The 16,253-nt window shown below is 51.4% G+C and overlaps 5 protein-coding genes across 5 annotated transcripts; 1 reads left to right on the forward strand and 4 right to left on the reverse strand.

Moving 5' to 3' along the window:
- Positions 1 to 6: 6 nt before the first annotated feature.
- Positions 7 to 1,784, reverse strand: Aud_008095 (putative MFS allantoate transporter; the record flags this gene model as incomplete). Its single annotated transcript, XM_043292979.1, has 5 exons — positions 7 to 1,037; positions 1,096 to 1,280; positions 1,334 to 1,433; positions 1,495 to 1,525; positions 1,590 to 1,784. 5 exons carry the CDS (start codon positions 1,782 to 1,784, stop codon positions 7 to 9), a joined length of 1,542 nt encoding a protein of 513 aa, XP_043148914.1.
- A 1,263-nt stretch (positions 1,785 to 3,047) lies between these two features.
- On the reverse strand, positions 3,048 to 3,969 carry Aud_008096 (putative DNA repair protein Dds20/Mei5; the record flags this gene model as incomplete). The annotated part of the gene is made up of 2 exons (XM_043292980.1): positions 3,048 to 3,137; positions 3,199 to 3,969. 2 exons carry the CDS (start codon positions 3,967 to 3,969, stop codon positions 3,048 to 3,050), a joined length of 861 nt encoding a protein of 286 aa, XP_043148915.1.
- Positions 3,970 to 4,241: 272 nt separating this feature from the next.
- Aud_008097 (ubiquitin ligase complex subunit HRD3) lies at positions 4,242 to 6,965 on the reverse strand (the record flags this gene model as incomplete). Its single annotated transcript, XM_043292981.1, has 4 exons — positions 4,242 to 4,654; positions 4,715 to 6,646; positions 6,712 to 6,852; positions 6,923 to 6,965. 4 exons carry the CDS (start codon positions 6,963 to 6,965, stop codon positions 4,242 to 4,244), a joined length of 2,529 nt encoding a protein of 842 aa, XP_043148916.1.
- An 850-nt stretch (positions 6,966 to 7,815) lies between these two features.
- Positions 7,816 to 13,259, reverse strand: Aud_008098 (DNA-directed RNA polymerase II core subunit RPO21; the record flags this gene model as incomplete). Its single annotated transcript, XM_043292982.1, has 4 exons — positions 7,816 to 12,711; positions 12,774 to 12,844; positions 12,902 to 13,058; positions 13,131 to 13,259. 4 exons carry the CDS (start codon positions 13,257 to 13,259, stop codon positions 7,816 to 7,818), a joined length of 5,253 nt encoding a protein of 1,750 aa, XP_043148917.1.
- Positions 13,260 to 14,066: 807 nt separating this feature from the next.
- On the forward strand, positions 14,067 to 15,748 carry Aud_008099 (Set1-mediated histone H3-K4 methylation subunit Swd1; the record flags this gene model as incomplete). Its single annotated transcript, XM_043292983.1, has 5 exons — positions 14,067 to 14,136; positions 14,190 to 14,251; positions 14,317 to 14,405; positions 14,466 to 14,606; positions 14,671 to 15,748. 5 exons carry the CDS (start codon positions 14,067 to 14,069, stop codon positions 15,746 to 15,748), a joined length of 1,440 nt encoding a protein of 479 aa, XP_043148918.1.
- Positions 15,749 to 16,253: the final 505 nt, after the last annotated feature.

Consider the following 16,253-nt stretch of genomic DNA (forward strand, 5'->3'; position numbering starts at 1 on the left):
AAAGCCTTATAGTGCATAACGAAAGTTCTTTGACTCCATGTCGGTCAAGTCCTTAAACCCATCAAGAATGGCGGCTTCCTCGCGCCGCGAGGGACTATCTTCCGGTGACGTCTTGCGATCTCTCCGCAGATTCTCCCATTTCATGTACACGTACGACGCAAGTGCCAGGACAATCATGCCAGCGTAGCATATTAGCAGACCTGCCAAAGCGGAGTGGTACCGGGGCGCTTCACGGGCGAAGAAGATATTGGCGCCAGCGACGTTGCCTGCTGCGTACATGGTGAACCACATGCCATTGGCCATCGAGCGTTTGGTATGTCCGGCGACATTTGTCGCTAAGAGGTTCCAAGACACGATGACTGGTGCGCCGATGATGTACTGCAGCCAGGTGCAGCCGACCAGAGTCCATCTGTGGTCGAGGCTGGTGAACCGGATGCCGAGGAGGCCGCCGAACGGGATGAGGCATACCACGGCGAGGACGAGGCAGCGCGAGTCGCGGACGTAGGTTGAAACCAGGCCGCAGATAGGCACCACGACGGCTTCGATGGCACCCGTGGGGAGCTGGAGAAGGGTTGCGTAGATGCCACTGAACCCGAAACCCTTGATGAGCGCCGAGGCGAAGTTCGATACGCCGCCGTTGATGACGCCGCAGCAAATTCCAATTCCTAAGCAGAAGAGGACTTTGGGGTCGTATAACGCTTCGAGGGCCTGACGCGGCTTGATCTGTTTGGTTTTGACCCCGATCATGTTCTCTGATACTCGCTGAACAGCCACAACGCGTTGCCGGTGAGTGAGGAACTTTGCGGAGCTCGGTGAGTCGGGCATCAGCCAGAGGAAGAGACAACCGGTGGCGAAGTTCATCAGACCGATCGTGAGGAAGATGAGCTGCCAGCTATGAAGTTCGGTATTATGAGAATGGCCCAGTCCGAAACCGAGAAGCGCTCCGATCATCGTGGCCATGCCGTTGCCAGACAGCCAGAGGCTCATACGCAGGGGCTGTTCAGATCTCTTGTAGAACATGGAAGTGAAGTTCATCACTGCATTAGTCAGTCTCCTAGTCCGAGGTGATGGATGTCAAAATTTATCGGAACTTACTGCACGGACTGACGCATGCCTCTGCCATGCCCAACAGGAATCTCAGAACTAGGATACCCGCATAATTTTTAGCGCCGACATGCGCAATAACGAGACCGGCCCAAATCATGATGACTCCACCCATATACTTCGCTAGGGGCAATCGTTGAATCAGGAGATTCGCCGGGATTGCCCAGAACAGGTACCTTATCGGGGTCAGCGAAGTCGGCTCCATTGTATGAGGAAAGGTCCGGGATACCCAAAGTTGAAAATAGCAGCGACCCAAGAATATCTCTGGCCTTCTAGACCGAGATCTGGAATGAGAGTATAAGCTGAGGCGTAGTTGAGCGAAAGCTTGTCTATGCATCACGAATGAGCAGGTCTCCTCAAGCATCGTCCAAGTGAAGCAGCATGTCTAACCCAGAAACTGCATTACATAGGTTAAGTATAGCTGAGCAGGCGAACTGTCAGTGAATCATACACCGCAATTAGCCGTGGATCCGATTGGGGCATACAATCGGCAAGATCCTGCGATCTAGCATCTTCCGTACTCTGATCCCTTCTTCCTCCAGTTCCTCTGGCGATAATTGCTCCACCTCCGCATAGAGGTCTGCTCCAATGTCTCGTATCTCCCCAGGTGCAATATCATCCTTTTTGTCCAAACTGTGGGAGCATCGCACATCCAGCTCGGCTTTCTTAGTATCAGTCATGGTTGCAAGATCAACTGGGATGGAATGCAAGCAAACGGCGTAGTGTCGAAAATTGACGGGTTGGATCTACCCATTCCCATAGGGATCCTCCTGCCGCAATTCAGATAGCTTAAATACGACTGAGAAGATACTGCAGAGTATACTGTTATCAGCTGCTGGTAGATAACACGCAAGGACTCTATCTCTTGGCACTCAGATCATGCTTTGTTATCATTGTTGTAAGCCAATTGCCAAGCTCCATTCTCCGCACGAAGGTGGCTAGTCGTGGTGATCAGCGGACAAAAGTCCGATTGTCGCCTCAGTTGGTGTGTAAGATTCTCCACGCAGACTGAAGATGGCCGATTGGATGGGCGTTGTAGGGCGTCGGCACTTGTATCCTTGTAGGATACTAAGGTGATAGATAGCATTAAACCGAGAGAGCGGGCAATGCTGGCTTGCTTCAGAATCGTGACTAGATTGTCCACAAACAAGGGAAGTATCCCCTGAGCTGCTGGTAAACCATCGTTACGAGAGTATCAGTACAAGACGGGTCATTTTGATGTAATCAATATGTAGAGGGTCAGATATCACGAACCGTATCTTTCCCCAAGAAAAGCCGCTGCATATGCCTCGTCATTGAACTACCAGAACAAGGTGTCACCAGCAATCTTGAGGAACATATGCGACAATGCCTGCAATAGGGGTTGTAAGTCTTCGAGATCCGTCGCCAGGTATGTTACTGATAAAGAAGATAGAGCAAAGAACAGCAGAGACATTCAGCCTCATCGATGCCAGCATCTCACGATCTTCAACATGCCCTGAAGTTCAGGGTGGACTACGAGTGTTGACCTTGTAGCCTGATACCTCCGGTGGATCATGACGCTTCTGGCCTTACTCTTAGTGCCATCCACATCCTGAATCTCCACATCCTGAATCCATCTGTAAGAAGCAGCCGCTTCCGATGCTCGGCGAACCGCGAGATTGCTAGTCAAACCTCCGGAAGGTATTCCCTATCTGAGTCAAGACAACACCAAGGTCAAAAGGAGAGATGGTCTTGGAAAGATACGAGGCGGAAGCATGCAACACGAGAGGAAACCCATTCACTCGAAATTCTGTATGTAGACCATTTCGATGATACGAACCCGGTATGAGCCGCGTCTCTGCCTAGCACTGGACAAATTGCTGGAGATAAATGACTGAATCTCAAGTGTCCGTACTCGTACAAACGCAGGCCGAGTACATAGATCTTTGAACGACGCCACCATATAAAAGTCATTGAAGTCATTATTTAATCCAGCGTTGAGTCGACTTATCATATCCGATCATCTTCAAGTCAATATTCAGCGTCTTCAGCATAATGTCCATTGTAAATTCCTGTGCATATTGTGTTAGCATCCTCTTCGTCCAGTCAAAGCGACATTCCATCCACGCATACCTCATCTTCAGCCGTCTCTCCCCCAGTACCCGCCTCCTGTTCCTTTCGGGGCATCTCAACTTCATCAATGAGCTCAGCTTTCCGCTGCTCCAGTTCGCCTTCATCCATCTCAAACCCCTCCACTTCGGCATTTCCATGCCACGAATTCATTTCCTCTTGTTCCCACCTCGCGCTGTCGCTCTGCATCCGCTCTCTCCAAGCCTTCATACCCCCCATCCGAGCGACCCGCTCTTGAGCTCCTTCGAAAACCTCTTCAGCGGCTTCCTGGCTTACAGTCTTCCATTTGAGGATCAGAGCTTCGAGCTCGGCATCTTTCGTCGATGATTCAATTCGTAGAGCTTGCTGCACAGTATCGAGTTCAGAGCCGAGAGCAGAGAGTCTGGATTGTAGAGCTCTTTGTTCCTTTTGAAGCTCTGAGATGACAGGATCTACTAATAAGCTCTTCTTTAATGGAGTCATCTGATTTGTAGTAGGTTTTCGTTTTCGATTCTGCAAACTCGGGACTGGCGAGGCGGGAGAAGAGCTTGTGAGAGAAGTTGGTTTAGAAGAGATGGAAGACGACGGCGTAAGATGTTCCTGTGCATTTTTTCCATCTACATATTGTCTTTCTTGTCCTTCAGCTTCAGTATTGACGGAAGAGTTGTTGGAGGCCTTCTCATTATCCACAGTGCCCTCTACTGGCTTGCGGAGAGGTGACTTGAACGGCTTCGCTAGTGAAGAAGCGGCAGCTTCGATGCGACGTCGCTTTCCGTTCAGGTTGACAGATGACATTTTCAAGCACGAGCGTCCAACTTCTGCATCGCATCACATCCTCACATATGGCTTGCCGATTCGAAAAAGATTCACTTTGGCTTGGGATTTTGATTGCAGAATGCACTCTTAGGTCGTGTGGAGAAGTTGATCAAAAGGGTGTATCGATAAGAGCTGCTACCCGATAAGATAACGGATACTGATATTTAGAGATCCACGACTATTCTATGAGCATGACATAGTGCTTAAGAGAATGTACAATTAGATAAGCTCCTGCAGATTCGTCCCGTTTATTAATGTCCGACACCACCGGCAACCCACTGAGCAAACTCCGGATCTCCTGGCTGCGGGAAAAACCCGCGGTCGTTTTGATTGTTCACTGCCGCTGGGTTGGCACCTGGATTCTCGTTCGGCCTCTGTCTGTTTCGCTGCTGCCTCAAGTATACAAGTACAAGTAATGTGGCGGCCAAGGTGACAATAATGAGGCCTTCCAGGACGCTCTCATCAATGTCGAGTTCGAGGTCATCATAGTAACCATCGTCATGACGGTGTTCATCAGGATGGCGTGCGTCTGGATTCGAAGATAGCATGTCATCTTCATCTTCCGCGTGCTTGTACAATTGTGAGTGATAACTGGCCTCCTCCTCTTCGTTGTTCTCAATAAACGCTGCAATCCACTCTTTGAATGTCCGACGAGGCTTTTGTTCTGCGGTATCCGGTCAGCATGTAAACAGGTGTAAAGCGGTTAAATCATCTCGGGACCCACCTTCTTCCTCTTGAATGGAGTTGACCTTTCCATTCGTAATCTTGTTCCAATAACTGCGCATCCGCAGCTTTATCAGGCTTAACTTCACAGGCAGATAAGCTTCTGCATTTGCTTCGAGCGCCAAGTCGTAGTATCTTTTGGCCATGTGGAAGTCTTGCTCCACGGCGACTCCATTCTCGTGCATCCAGCCAAGGTTCCAGTAGGCCTGCGCACTGTAATGGGCCTCGGCAGCGGTATGATAGCAAATAGAAGCTTTTTCAGGGTCGGCTCCGATGCCAGTTCCGCTGAGATAGTAGTCACCCATCTTGATCAGCGAGTCGATATTCGCCTGTTTCGCCGAACGTGTCCAGTAGATCAGCGCTAGAGCAGCGTTTCGAAGGAGAGATGGACGAGGCTTCTTAACCCCAGGTAGAATAGTGTCGAGCGACAACAATGAGCGCTGGCCATCGAGCAGGAATGCTACATTTGCCTGAGCGCTTTCGTAGCCTTGCTCTGCAGCCATCATGGCTGGGATCAAAGCCGCTTCTTTATCGCCATTCTCATACGCGGCATTTGATTCGGCAAACGACGAATGAATCGCTTCGGCACGCTCTGCGACCATCTTGTAATACGATGCGGCCATGCCACAGTGTCGTTGCCGGCCGATGCCATTGTTCGACAACTCTGCCAGGTAATAGAAGGCCTCCATGGACCCCCAGCGAGCAGCCAGCTCGAAATACCGCGTCGCTGTGGCAACATCTCCCTGATCCAGGAATAGAACTCCAAGTCTGGTCTCCGATGCTGGAAAGTCCTGATCGGCAGCCGATTTGAAATAGGCAGCGGCCTTGAAGGCGTCCTGGGGCACACCATACCCATGAAGATACATGAGTCCGATCTCGTGCTGACAGAGCGAGTCGCCGTTGACCAGTCCCCGCTTAAACCAGGTAAGAGCGTTGTTGAAATTCTGCTCGACGCCTTCGCCGCGCAGGTACATCATTCCAACGTAGCCGGCTGCTTTCGAGGCAAGTTTATCGATCCCCATGGGGTGATTGGGATTGACTGACCCGTCCTTATTCCAGTAACGTCTCGTTACTTGCTTGAAGTACTTCATTGCCTTTCGGAAATTTCGAGGCAAGCCTCGCGCCCCATCGTAGTGTAGCTTCCCCAAACTAAACGTGGCCTTGAGCTCCCCCTTACGCGACATGAGGTCCAGGTATTCCAGAACGTCTTCCAAGCTGGCCTCGGTACCAGACTGGACCCCATCACGCTGTGCGTTAGGCCCTGAGCTTGAGACGCTGGCACCCTCGCCATAAACGCCACCCTCCTCGTCTGCCCACCGATAAGCTTCACGAGCCATGCTATAGCCACCGGGCGGCCCAGACCGATACCACTGAATCGCCTTGTCCGCCACTTTCTTGTAGTAATACGTCGCTTGATCGCAGTCTCTGGGAGTCCCGATGCCAGCGTGGTGGCGATACGCCAGCGTCATCTCCGACCTCGTGTCCCCTCCTTCCGCAGCAAACGTATGATACAACAATGCCTTGGCCTGGTCGCGCTCCACCCCGTCCCCGATGCCAGTGGCGTACATGAAACCGAGCATATACTGCGCTGTACTGTTCCCAGTCAAGGAAGCAAGGCTCTGGTACCAATGGAAAGCGCGCTTGAAATCGCGCGGATGTGTGAAGTTGCCATAAAAGTTCATTTCCGCTAATAGGAACATCGCATCGGGATTCTCTTCTTCGGCAGCCAGCTTGAGTTCTCTGACGGCTTTGACAACATTCGGATCGACTCTTCGCTTGTCACTTGTCTCCGATTGAGGTGCATTCATGAATAGGATGCGGAACGCCTGTTGAGCGTAATGCAGAGCGTATCCGACTAGACCAGATGGCTTCTCAGATCGGGCGGCTGAAATCTTGATTCCATGGAGGATTCTGAGGGCATTTTCGACACGTTCTATAAGCAGACCATGTCAGTCGCCCTTCAATCATGCTCACACATCGGCATCAATAGCTTCTTACCATGTCCGGGCCAAATCTGAGACCCCTCAGCTTCACCCGCATATTGGCTTCCATGCTGATCTGCTTCGGAAGTCACATCTATTGATGTATGACCACTCTCTGACTGAACTTTCGATTCAACCGCGAGTGCCTGCAGCAGCACTAGAGAATGATCGCTGTTCATCAGTATGAGAAGCTCGGTGCCACCACCGTTGACGGAGTGGATACTTACGGAGCGCCAGAGGCAGGAAACGCCATAGCCATAGGTTCTTCATGTTGCCTGGCAAATCTTGGTAGTATTTGGGAGCAATAAGAGGCACATTGCGATTCCTCTTCTCACAATTTACTGGACATTGATCCACCTCGCCAACAGTCAGAAATGTGTCTCGATGTCTCGGGGGAAGCTGGCCCAGCTTATTATGAGCTCACGCGGGAACGGGCCACCTGGCGTTGCGGAGCTTCATTTTGCCGATGGACTTATCATCACACATGTCGTGCCTGCAAACTATGTCATCTTATCACAAGAATAATCATGTCCTGCGACAAATTTTCTACAATTGCTGATTAATATCTTCTTTTCAAGAATAGTATTCTGTTTATTTATCCATTCCTTTAATCCGTTTTAGGCTAGGCTGTGTACATGAAAAGAACAAGCAGTGTGGCAGTAATACAATCATTAACAACGTCCTTGAGGGGACCAAAGCACTCGCCAACTCGAGACGATGATCCACAAACCATTCAGTTCTAAAGCCATCGTGGTATTTCGAAGGTCCGAAGGGAAGTGGGAGTGCAACGAATGAGAACAACATGCATCGCCAGCCCAGAAGAATGTATCACAATTTCAGCAGGGTGGCTCAAATTTATCGAAGAGAAAAAGCAATCAGGCTGAAACGTCAAAAAAAGGCATACATTTGAGAAAGGCTGCTGGCGCCCATATTGAGGATGAAATAACCAACCAAGTCCGCGACATCAGATGCAGAATGTGTTCTTTTTTATGGATTGTTCGATAGAATGGATGATGATACAGGAATAGAACGGAAACCATAAAGAAGTAGCCGAAGCACTTGCTAATCTCACTGGCGAGGAGACCTGAACAAGAATGTTAGTCAAATGCGCACGTATCAATCAAGCTGAAGATGAGGGTACATACGAAGGGCTGAAGGCCGGGGACGTAGGACTGTATCCAGGGGAGGTCGGACCTCCCGGAGACGTCGGCGATCCAGCAAAGTTAGGCGACGTAGGTGAGTACGTCTGCGGGCTCGTAGGAGACCAGCCAGGAGAAGTAGGCGTGTACTTGGGAGATGTAGGTGATGTAGGAGATAGGTGTCGACCGGCGCCACCAATAGCAGGACTGGTCGGGCTGTAGCTAGGCGACGTAGGGCTGAACGCAGGAGAAGCCGGGCTGAAGCTGGGGGACGTAGGGCTGTAGTTGGGCGAAGTTGGTGAGAACCCTGGCGATGTGGGAGAGTAGGACGGAGACGTCGGGGATGCCTGTCCATATGCTGGCGACGTCGGTGAATATGCGGGCGAGGTCGGAGCGAACGATGGGCTGGCAGGAGAGAAGCCAGGGGACGTCATGAAACGAGGGCTGGTGATGCCCATGCCAGGAGACGTAGGTGAATAGCTTGAAGTTGGGGAGTACCCAGGAGACGTTGGATTGGCGCTGAACGGGCTGCTGGGTGAATACCCTGCCGGGCTTGTAGCAGCGGGGCTGAAACCACCTCCAAAGCCACCCGTAGGTTGGTACTCGGTGAAGCCGCCAGGAGACTCGGCACCCGCCTGGCGAATGGGCGAGAACGCAGAGTCTGGGTCAGGTGTACCGATGAACGCACTTTCCTGCATGGGCGAACCAGTATCGTACTGTGTGGCAGCGCCGTCGGAAATAATTGCATCCTTGGCCCCAATGGTTCCCATAACTCCGAATCGTGCATTGTTCGACACAACAGTATTGAGGAGATTCTGATCAAGGTAGAGGTCAAACTCTCCTGTACCAGCCGGGGCCATCTGTCCCAGGATCAAATTCTCCGACACACCGCGGCAGTCGTCGAGTTCTCCGAAGGCTGCAGCTTCCAGCAGAATCTCCACCGTTTCTTCGAACGAACACCGCATCAGGGCACCATTGTCAGCACGATTGATACCGTGGCGAGTGACCGGTGTCAGATAACCTCGCACCGTCATGACGTCGACCAGGAGCGCCAGATGCCGGTGGTTGACATAGGAGCCGTCGAAGGCAAGCACTTGGGTCAATTCCCGAAGCACAGCCGTACGGGCAGCTTCAATACCAAAGACTTCAAAGACCTCGATAAACTGGTTCGAGTACGTGCGAGTAGCGTCAACTCCAGGGACAGCCAGGACCTCACCAAGGGAAGAACCACTGGTTTCAAGAACCCACTCCTTGCAGAGCGGATCGGTCTTGCTCGCAAACAGGGTGCCATCCTCAAGAACACGGACTTTGCTCTTCTCGTTAATGAAAGCCCGTTCCACCCCTTGGACACCACGGAGAGTGAGAGTATCCAGAAGATGCTGCTCCAATTTCTTGAGAGTGACATCGTATTCAATGTCCTCATCATCCTCGTCTTCCTTGTAATCCTGGATCTGACGAATACGGATGACCTGCTCATCGGCGTTGTTATCACTGAAAATAACCGCGATATCCTTGGGATAAGCCTGCTTGATCTTGGCAGCGACATCTTGCACTGTAAGACCCTTATCGAGGAGCTTTGGCCGACTGAGAATGATACGAAGCAACCACTTGGATTGTCGAGAAGAGGCGTCTGTGACATCCTCCGGAATGATGAAGTAGGACTCGACCATATCCCTATCATTTTCAATGACCGTGGTCTGGATGTCCGGGTCGTAGTAGATCTCAGTGGCTTCTGTAACGGATCTCAGGCTGGTATGCTCCACAACGCTTCGCAACTGTTTAGCAGACTCCTTATCGTGGCATTTGTGGGGCAACTGGTAAACAGTCATAGATGGCGTCTTGATGTTGGTAGCAACGTTGAGAATTTCCTTGAGACGAGGAACACCAAGGGTGACGTTCTTCGACGAGACACCAGCAAAGTGGAAAGTGTTCAAGGTCATCTGTGTAGCGGGCTCACCAATAGACTGAGCGGCAAGCACGCCAACCATTTCACCTGGGTTAGCACCAGCCTTAGCAAATCTGCTCTCGATAGCACCGATGACATGCTGGAAAGCGAGTTTGTTCATCGAGTACTCGGTGACAAGTCTGCGGAATGCAAGGCGACTGCGGAGCTGTGCCTTGAACAACAAGGTAGCATTCTCCTGCGCCTCGCACGAGATCGGATCGTCGCCACGCACAACTAACAAACGGTCCAGTAGTGAACGGACTTGAGGGATGACTTCAGCAGGATGCAAGTCGCTGATGGCCCCTTCTCGTATCCGGAAAGTGCTCCTGGCAGTTTCAAGAATTCTCTGCACGTTGATGGGAAGCTGCATCATCTCATCATCTTCTTTCGCGACAGTACGAAGGAATGCCCGATCTTTGAGCAATTGCTCCCATTCCTCGTCGAGATATCTCTGGACTTCAACATCACCAGCAATTTCATTGGCCTGTTCCAAAACTTCAGGTCCCAGGCTCCTCTCAGGATCCATGAGATCCACACGGAATCGCTCCCTGAACTTCTCATCAGAGCATCTGATGATGTCAACCCGCTGGTTTTCGATGTGAGCACCATCAAGACCGTCTTCTCCGTAGATGAATTGTATCACATCACCCAGAGAGTTTCTCACAGTACCATCATACTTAACCATGACCTCTTCCAAGGCCTTAACCAGCTTTCGCTGAATATAACCAGTTTCGGCAGTCTTGACAGCAGTATCGATCAGACCTTCTCGACCGGCCATGGCATGGAAGAAGAATTCGGTTGGGGTTAGACCACGCAGATATGAATTTTCCACAAATCCGCGAGATTCCGGAGAGTAGTCATCCTTGGTGAAATGGGGAAGAGTACGATATTTGAATCCGAAAGGAATACGCTTGCCTTCGACGGACTGCTGGCCCACAACAGCAGTCATCTGAGAGATATTGATCGTCGAACCCTTAGATCCAGACCGGGCCATCTGGATGGCGTTGTTGAGATCCTTCAAACTCTTCTCAGTCTCACTACCAGCTTCGTCACGGGCATTGTTGAGCGCACGCGAAACCTTGCTCTCAAAGGTCTCTCGAACGTTCATACCAGGCAGGGGCTCCAGGGTATTCTCCGTAGCGCTTGCTGTGATAGCCTCGACTTCCTTCTTCCTCTCTCGCACACAATTCTCGATTCGCTGAATCGTGATCGCGTCCGGAATGGTATCACCAATGCCTATACTGAAACCATTGTGCAGCAGCCAGTAGTTGACAATGGTTTGTGCACCATTGAAGAAAGCCACCGCAGTATCCGGCCCGTACTCATTGAAGATTGTGTGAATGACACCACCACCGCTAGCACCAACAGTCTTCTTGGAGAACATTCCATACATCAACTGTCCACCGTGGATAAGCAGGCCACCGTCTGTCAAAGGTGAGAACTTCTCTGCCAGACTAGAGTTATCTTTCTCCACACGCAACAAATTGAGCCCAGATGGAAGAGCCATGCTTATCATCTGCTTTCCCGTCCACCTAGGTCTAGGCTTCAAGATGGCTGGTGGAGGAATAACTCCATCCCAGTCTGGAACCCACAACATAATGTTCATGACCTGTTCTTTGGTCAAGAAGACATCACGTCGGCAAATCTTGTAAATACCGCAGAGAGTATCTTGCACAATACCCATGAGGGGACCGTTACGCTGGGGAGACACGATATTCAAAGGGACCAAGGCGAGCTGCTTCAACTCAGCGCGAGACTCCTCACTCTGAGGAACGTGCAAGTTCATCTCGTCACCATCGAAATCAGCGTTGTAAGGGGTGGTGACAGACAGATTCAGTCGGAAAGTCGAATACGGCATAACACGGACACGATGACCCATCATAGACTCCTTGTGAAGGGAAGGTTGACGGTTGAACAGAATGATATCGCCATCCATCAGATGCCGCTCGACTTTCCAGCCATACAGCAGTTGTTGACCACCAGCTCTTCGGGCATGGCGTAAGTCAATACGCTCACCATTGTCCCGGACGATATACCTCGCTCCAGGATGTTCGTTGGGGCCATTGGCCACAAGCTGCTGCAGCTTCTCGATGTTGTACGGAGTGACAACTTCGGGGTAGGTCAGAGTTCGAGCAATACTTCTTGGAACACCGACCTCGTCAAGAGAGAGGTTCGGATCACCAGTAATGACAGTACGAGCGGAGAAATCGACACGCTTGCCCATCAAGTTCTGTCTAAGACGACCCTCCTTACCCTTTAGACGGCTTCGGATAGCCTTGACTGGTCGGTTCGACTTTTGCATGGCCTTCGGCTGACCAGCGATATCGTTGTCCATGTAGGTGGCAACGTGGTACTGCAGGAGCGACTCAAACTCGCGTACGACGTGTTCAGGAGCGCCTTCCTGTTCGCACCGCTGGACATTCTGGTTCGCTCGGATAATCTCAGCCAACTTGTAAGTCAGATCATCCTCACCGCGCTGGCCGCTGGTGCTGCCACCGACGAGAACACTGGGACGGACAGGAGGTGGGGGGACAGGCAGAACCGTGATGATCATCCATTCAGGACGAGCATAGTCATTACTCAAGCCCATGATGCGAACATCTTCGTGAGAAATGTTGCGGAAGACATTCAGGGCCATCTGAGGAGTAATGACTTTCTTTTCCGGCTGCTGCATCTCATCCTCATCCATCATGCTCTTGTTGGGCTTCCATGTTCCAACCAAAGTGATACCCTCCTTACGAATCGTGGGCTGGGCGTTACCGCAACCACCATGCCTCCGGAGAGGCTTAGAGCTCTCCTTCGAAAATGGTTCGTCCTCGTCCGGCGGAGGGTCTGCTTCACAGATCAACACATCCTTGGAGAGTCTCCAGATATGGTCGAAACGTCGCTTGGGATCTCTCATGCGTAGGGCTTCTAAGAATTTGGAGTCGGACTGGTTCTATGTCAGCATATCATGCCACCTAGGATTTGCCATCCCAATTAGGGATGACTAACCGTATCGGCTTTGATCTTGCCACAGTTGTGGCAGACAGTCTCAAGGAGTTTCTTGACTTTGGTCAAGAAACCTAAGGTATAGGGTCAGCTTCTCGCATCTGCAGTGGATTCATAGACAGATAACATACCGATGTGAAAGACTGGAGTCGCCAGCTCGATGTGTCCGAAATGCCCAGGACACTCCTTTTGACCCTCCTCGCAGGTCTCACAGTTCCATTGCCGGTCAATCGTGCCCAAGCGAGGATCGTTCAAACCCTTTGTCCGCGGCCGCATCCGTTGTTCGTCCTGTTTATCGTTTCGACCTGTCAGTCATCCCACACCACAAGCCCCAGTCAACAGAAGACAAGTTGTACGAACCATCGTCTCGGGATACTCAACGTGCACCACACTCATCCTTTTGATCTCCTCTGGAGAGAAGAGTCCAAACTGGATCTCCTTGATGGTGCGCAAAGGCGCCTTAGAGTAGGGAAAGTAAACGTTCGACATGGTGGCGGTCGGTCGTCTTGTGTGGATGTAATACTCGAGGAAACGAAGGCGATTTAGCGATCAACGACACGAACGATCCGAGTCGCACAAAGCAAAATCAAGCGATACTAGAGCGTTAACAATCAAGCGTGCTCGAGCGACGATGAAAGAGTTTGCAAGCAGCTGGCCGGCTGAGGCCTTTGGCAGCCCTTGCCACGAGGGCGCCTGCGACCTGGTGTCCCCGAATCCGCGAAACTCGGGGGCGAAAGGGCGGGAAAAGATATATCTCGATCGAGTACGTCGAGGTCAATAGCTCGATGAGAGACAGGTAGATATCGCGATACGAGACGCGATGATCTAGAGGGTTGAGGGATGGGCAAGCAGCGTGTCGAGACGATGAAAGGGAGACGGTTGGATGTCACTTCAGTTCGGATGGGGCACGAGTTTTCTTGAGCCGCAGCCAACAGCACTAGCGCGGTGCCCGCTAAAAGTCCGCAACGCTAAATCATAGAAACTTGGCAGATGGCAGAAAAATGAGATTTGTAATACAGAATCATCCAATAATGTTATCCATGTGGTAGAGCCTATGAATTTTGCTGATGACTTATAAATTGCACCTGACCGCCCAGCAACTGCCCTCTCATATAACAATCCAGCCAAGAGACTGATTCACTTCTTATCGCCGACTCTGCTCGCAGATTACCTAGCCACTGAGGGTGCTGGATGAATCCTTCACAATCATCCCTCCTGGCCTTTCTTCAGGCTGGGAAATCTTCTTCCTTAACTGCAGTCACTCTGTTCTCACCTGAAACGCGCTAGTAAACCACAATGAATTTATCACTCATTGATCCTTTCGTCCTCGCCCAGGACTATCCCGACACCTTGACAGAGAAATTGAGTCCGTCGGCGCTCCTTCCACTTTCTCAATGCGATCTGACTAACGAGCGACAGGGAGCGGGCATGCGACATGTTTGCGCTTCAATCGCAAAGGAGATTACCTTGCCTCCGGACGAGTGCGTACAACCCTCTTCCTTTCGGCTCACCAATCTCGGATCCTTATTGACACCTCATTCTATAGGTGGATGGTACTGTGGTTATTTTTGATATAGAGACGAATGGAGTTGCGCGGAAACTCCGCGGTCATACCAGACAGATCCAATCTCTCAGGTAGGAATCACTCCCCTGCGGAGTCTACCAAGAGAATGTCGTGCTGATAAGAAGGAATAGCTGGTCTAGAGATGGACGATACCTCCTCAGCTCCTCCCAGGACTGGAAATGCATTTTGTGGGACATGAAAGATGGTTCCCGTGTGCGCACTGTCCGATTCGAGGCACCTGTGTATATTGCAGAACTACATCCTTTTAACCAGTGAGTGTCCATTGCTCCTACAGGGGTTAGAGACCTGTCTCTAAAGCATGTCGGATGGTTGTAGTTTACTCTTCGTCGCTTCACTTTTCGAAGACCAACCAGTCCTCGTGGATATTTCGTCCCCGAAACCAATCAAGCGAATACTCCCGTCCGCTCCTTTTCGTCCTCCGCCATCCGCCTCAGAAGAAGTCGACCCAGCCGTGGCCGCCAAACAAGCCGCGCAAGATGCAAAGCACTCGACGTGCGTCACAATCTTCTCCGCATTTGGGAATCACATTATAGCAGGCACATCCAAGGGCTGGATCAACATCATCGAGACGCAGACCTGCACGACCATCCACTCGACGCGGCTCTGTAACGGCGTGGTCATACTCCTCCGTTTGGCAAGCAACGGCCGGGACTTGCTCATCAACAGTTCCGATCGCGTAATCCGAACCATCATCATGCCAGACCTGTCGCAACTAGGAATCGACCTCGAGCCCGCGAACATCAAACTACAAGTGGAACATAAGTTCCAGGACGTGGTCAACCGCCTAAGCTGGAACCACGTCACCTTCTCCTCTACCGGCGAATTCGTCACTGCCTCCACATTTATGAATCCGGACATCTACGTCTGGGAGCGAAGCCACGGCTCCCTCGTCAAGATCCTCGAGGGTCCCCGTGAGGAGCTCGGCGTTGTCGAGTGGCACCCGTCGCGCCCCATGGTAGTCGCCTGTGGCCTAGAATCCGGCTGCGTATACACGTGGTCCATCGTCACGCCACAGAAGTGGTCCGCCCTGGCGCCGGATTTCGGCGAAGTCGAAGAAAATGTCGAGTACATGGAACGGGAGGATGAATTCGACATCCACCCGGCGGAGGAGATCCACCAACGGCGTCTCGACCAGGAAGACGAAGTCCCCGATGTCCTCACCATCGAACCGCTAAAGAGTGGCGCGGACGGCGAGATGGAAGCTTTCCGCATGCCAGTCCTCCTGGACATTTCTGACAGCGAAAGTGAAGAGGACATAGTGGCCGTAGGGCCGGGGACGATGCGTCGCCGGAGTCCCGGTGCAGGTCGGGAGTGGATGAACTCCAATGGAGACGGAGACAAAGAAAGTGGGAAGCCCGGTACTGGTAGAGGTCAAAGAGGCCGGCGGAAATAAGCTGATCTCTTATGTTTTGTAATAAACACTCATGGTCATTACAGCAACTTTTGGGGGATCTGCAACATTTGACGAAAGCATTTTACGGCGTTTGACGGCACATATTTCAGGACGGGAACTAAAGATTTGGGGGTTTTTCGAAGGATTCCCAAAAAGGGTGAATCTTCGAAGAGTTTTGACCACAAGTTTAGGGCATGAGTTGAGACCATATCCAATATATTGGCTGGGTGTCTTTTCATACGAAGGCAGCCGCTCGTGCCGTGTCATCAATATCATTATAGCCAGGATTTTCTTCCAAGAATTCATCTTCAAAAGAGACCAAAAGGGTGGAAAAATCAATAGCAAGAGGGATGTACTGCCGTCCAGACAATAAGGCAAGGTGATCTGGGTATAAAGCCAATGTAAACGGCGACGTCCCTTCCCTACAGAACGCCAGGACATGCTATAAAGTGCAGTGCAACTATCGCGACCCATTCGGCCAAAACAGAAAGGGAATTTGTGTCCT

This window comes from Aspergillus udagawae (genome assembly GCF_001078395.1).
Source record: "Aspergillus udagawae IFM 46973 DNA, scaffold_6, whole genome shotgun sequence".
Classification (NCBI taxonomy): domain Eukaryota; kingdom Fungi; phylum Ascomycota; class Eurotiomycetes; order Eurotiales; family Aspergillaceae; genus Aspergillus; species Aspergillus udagawae.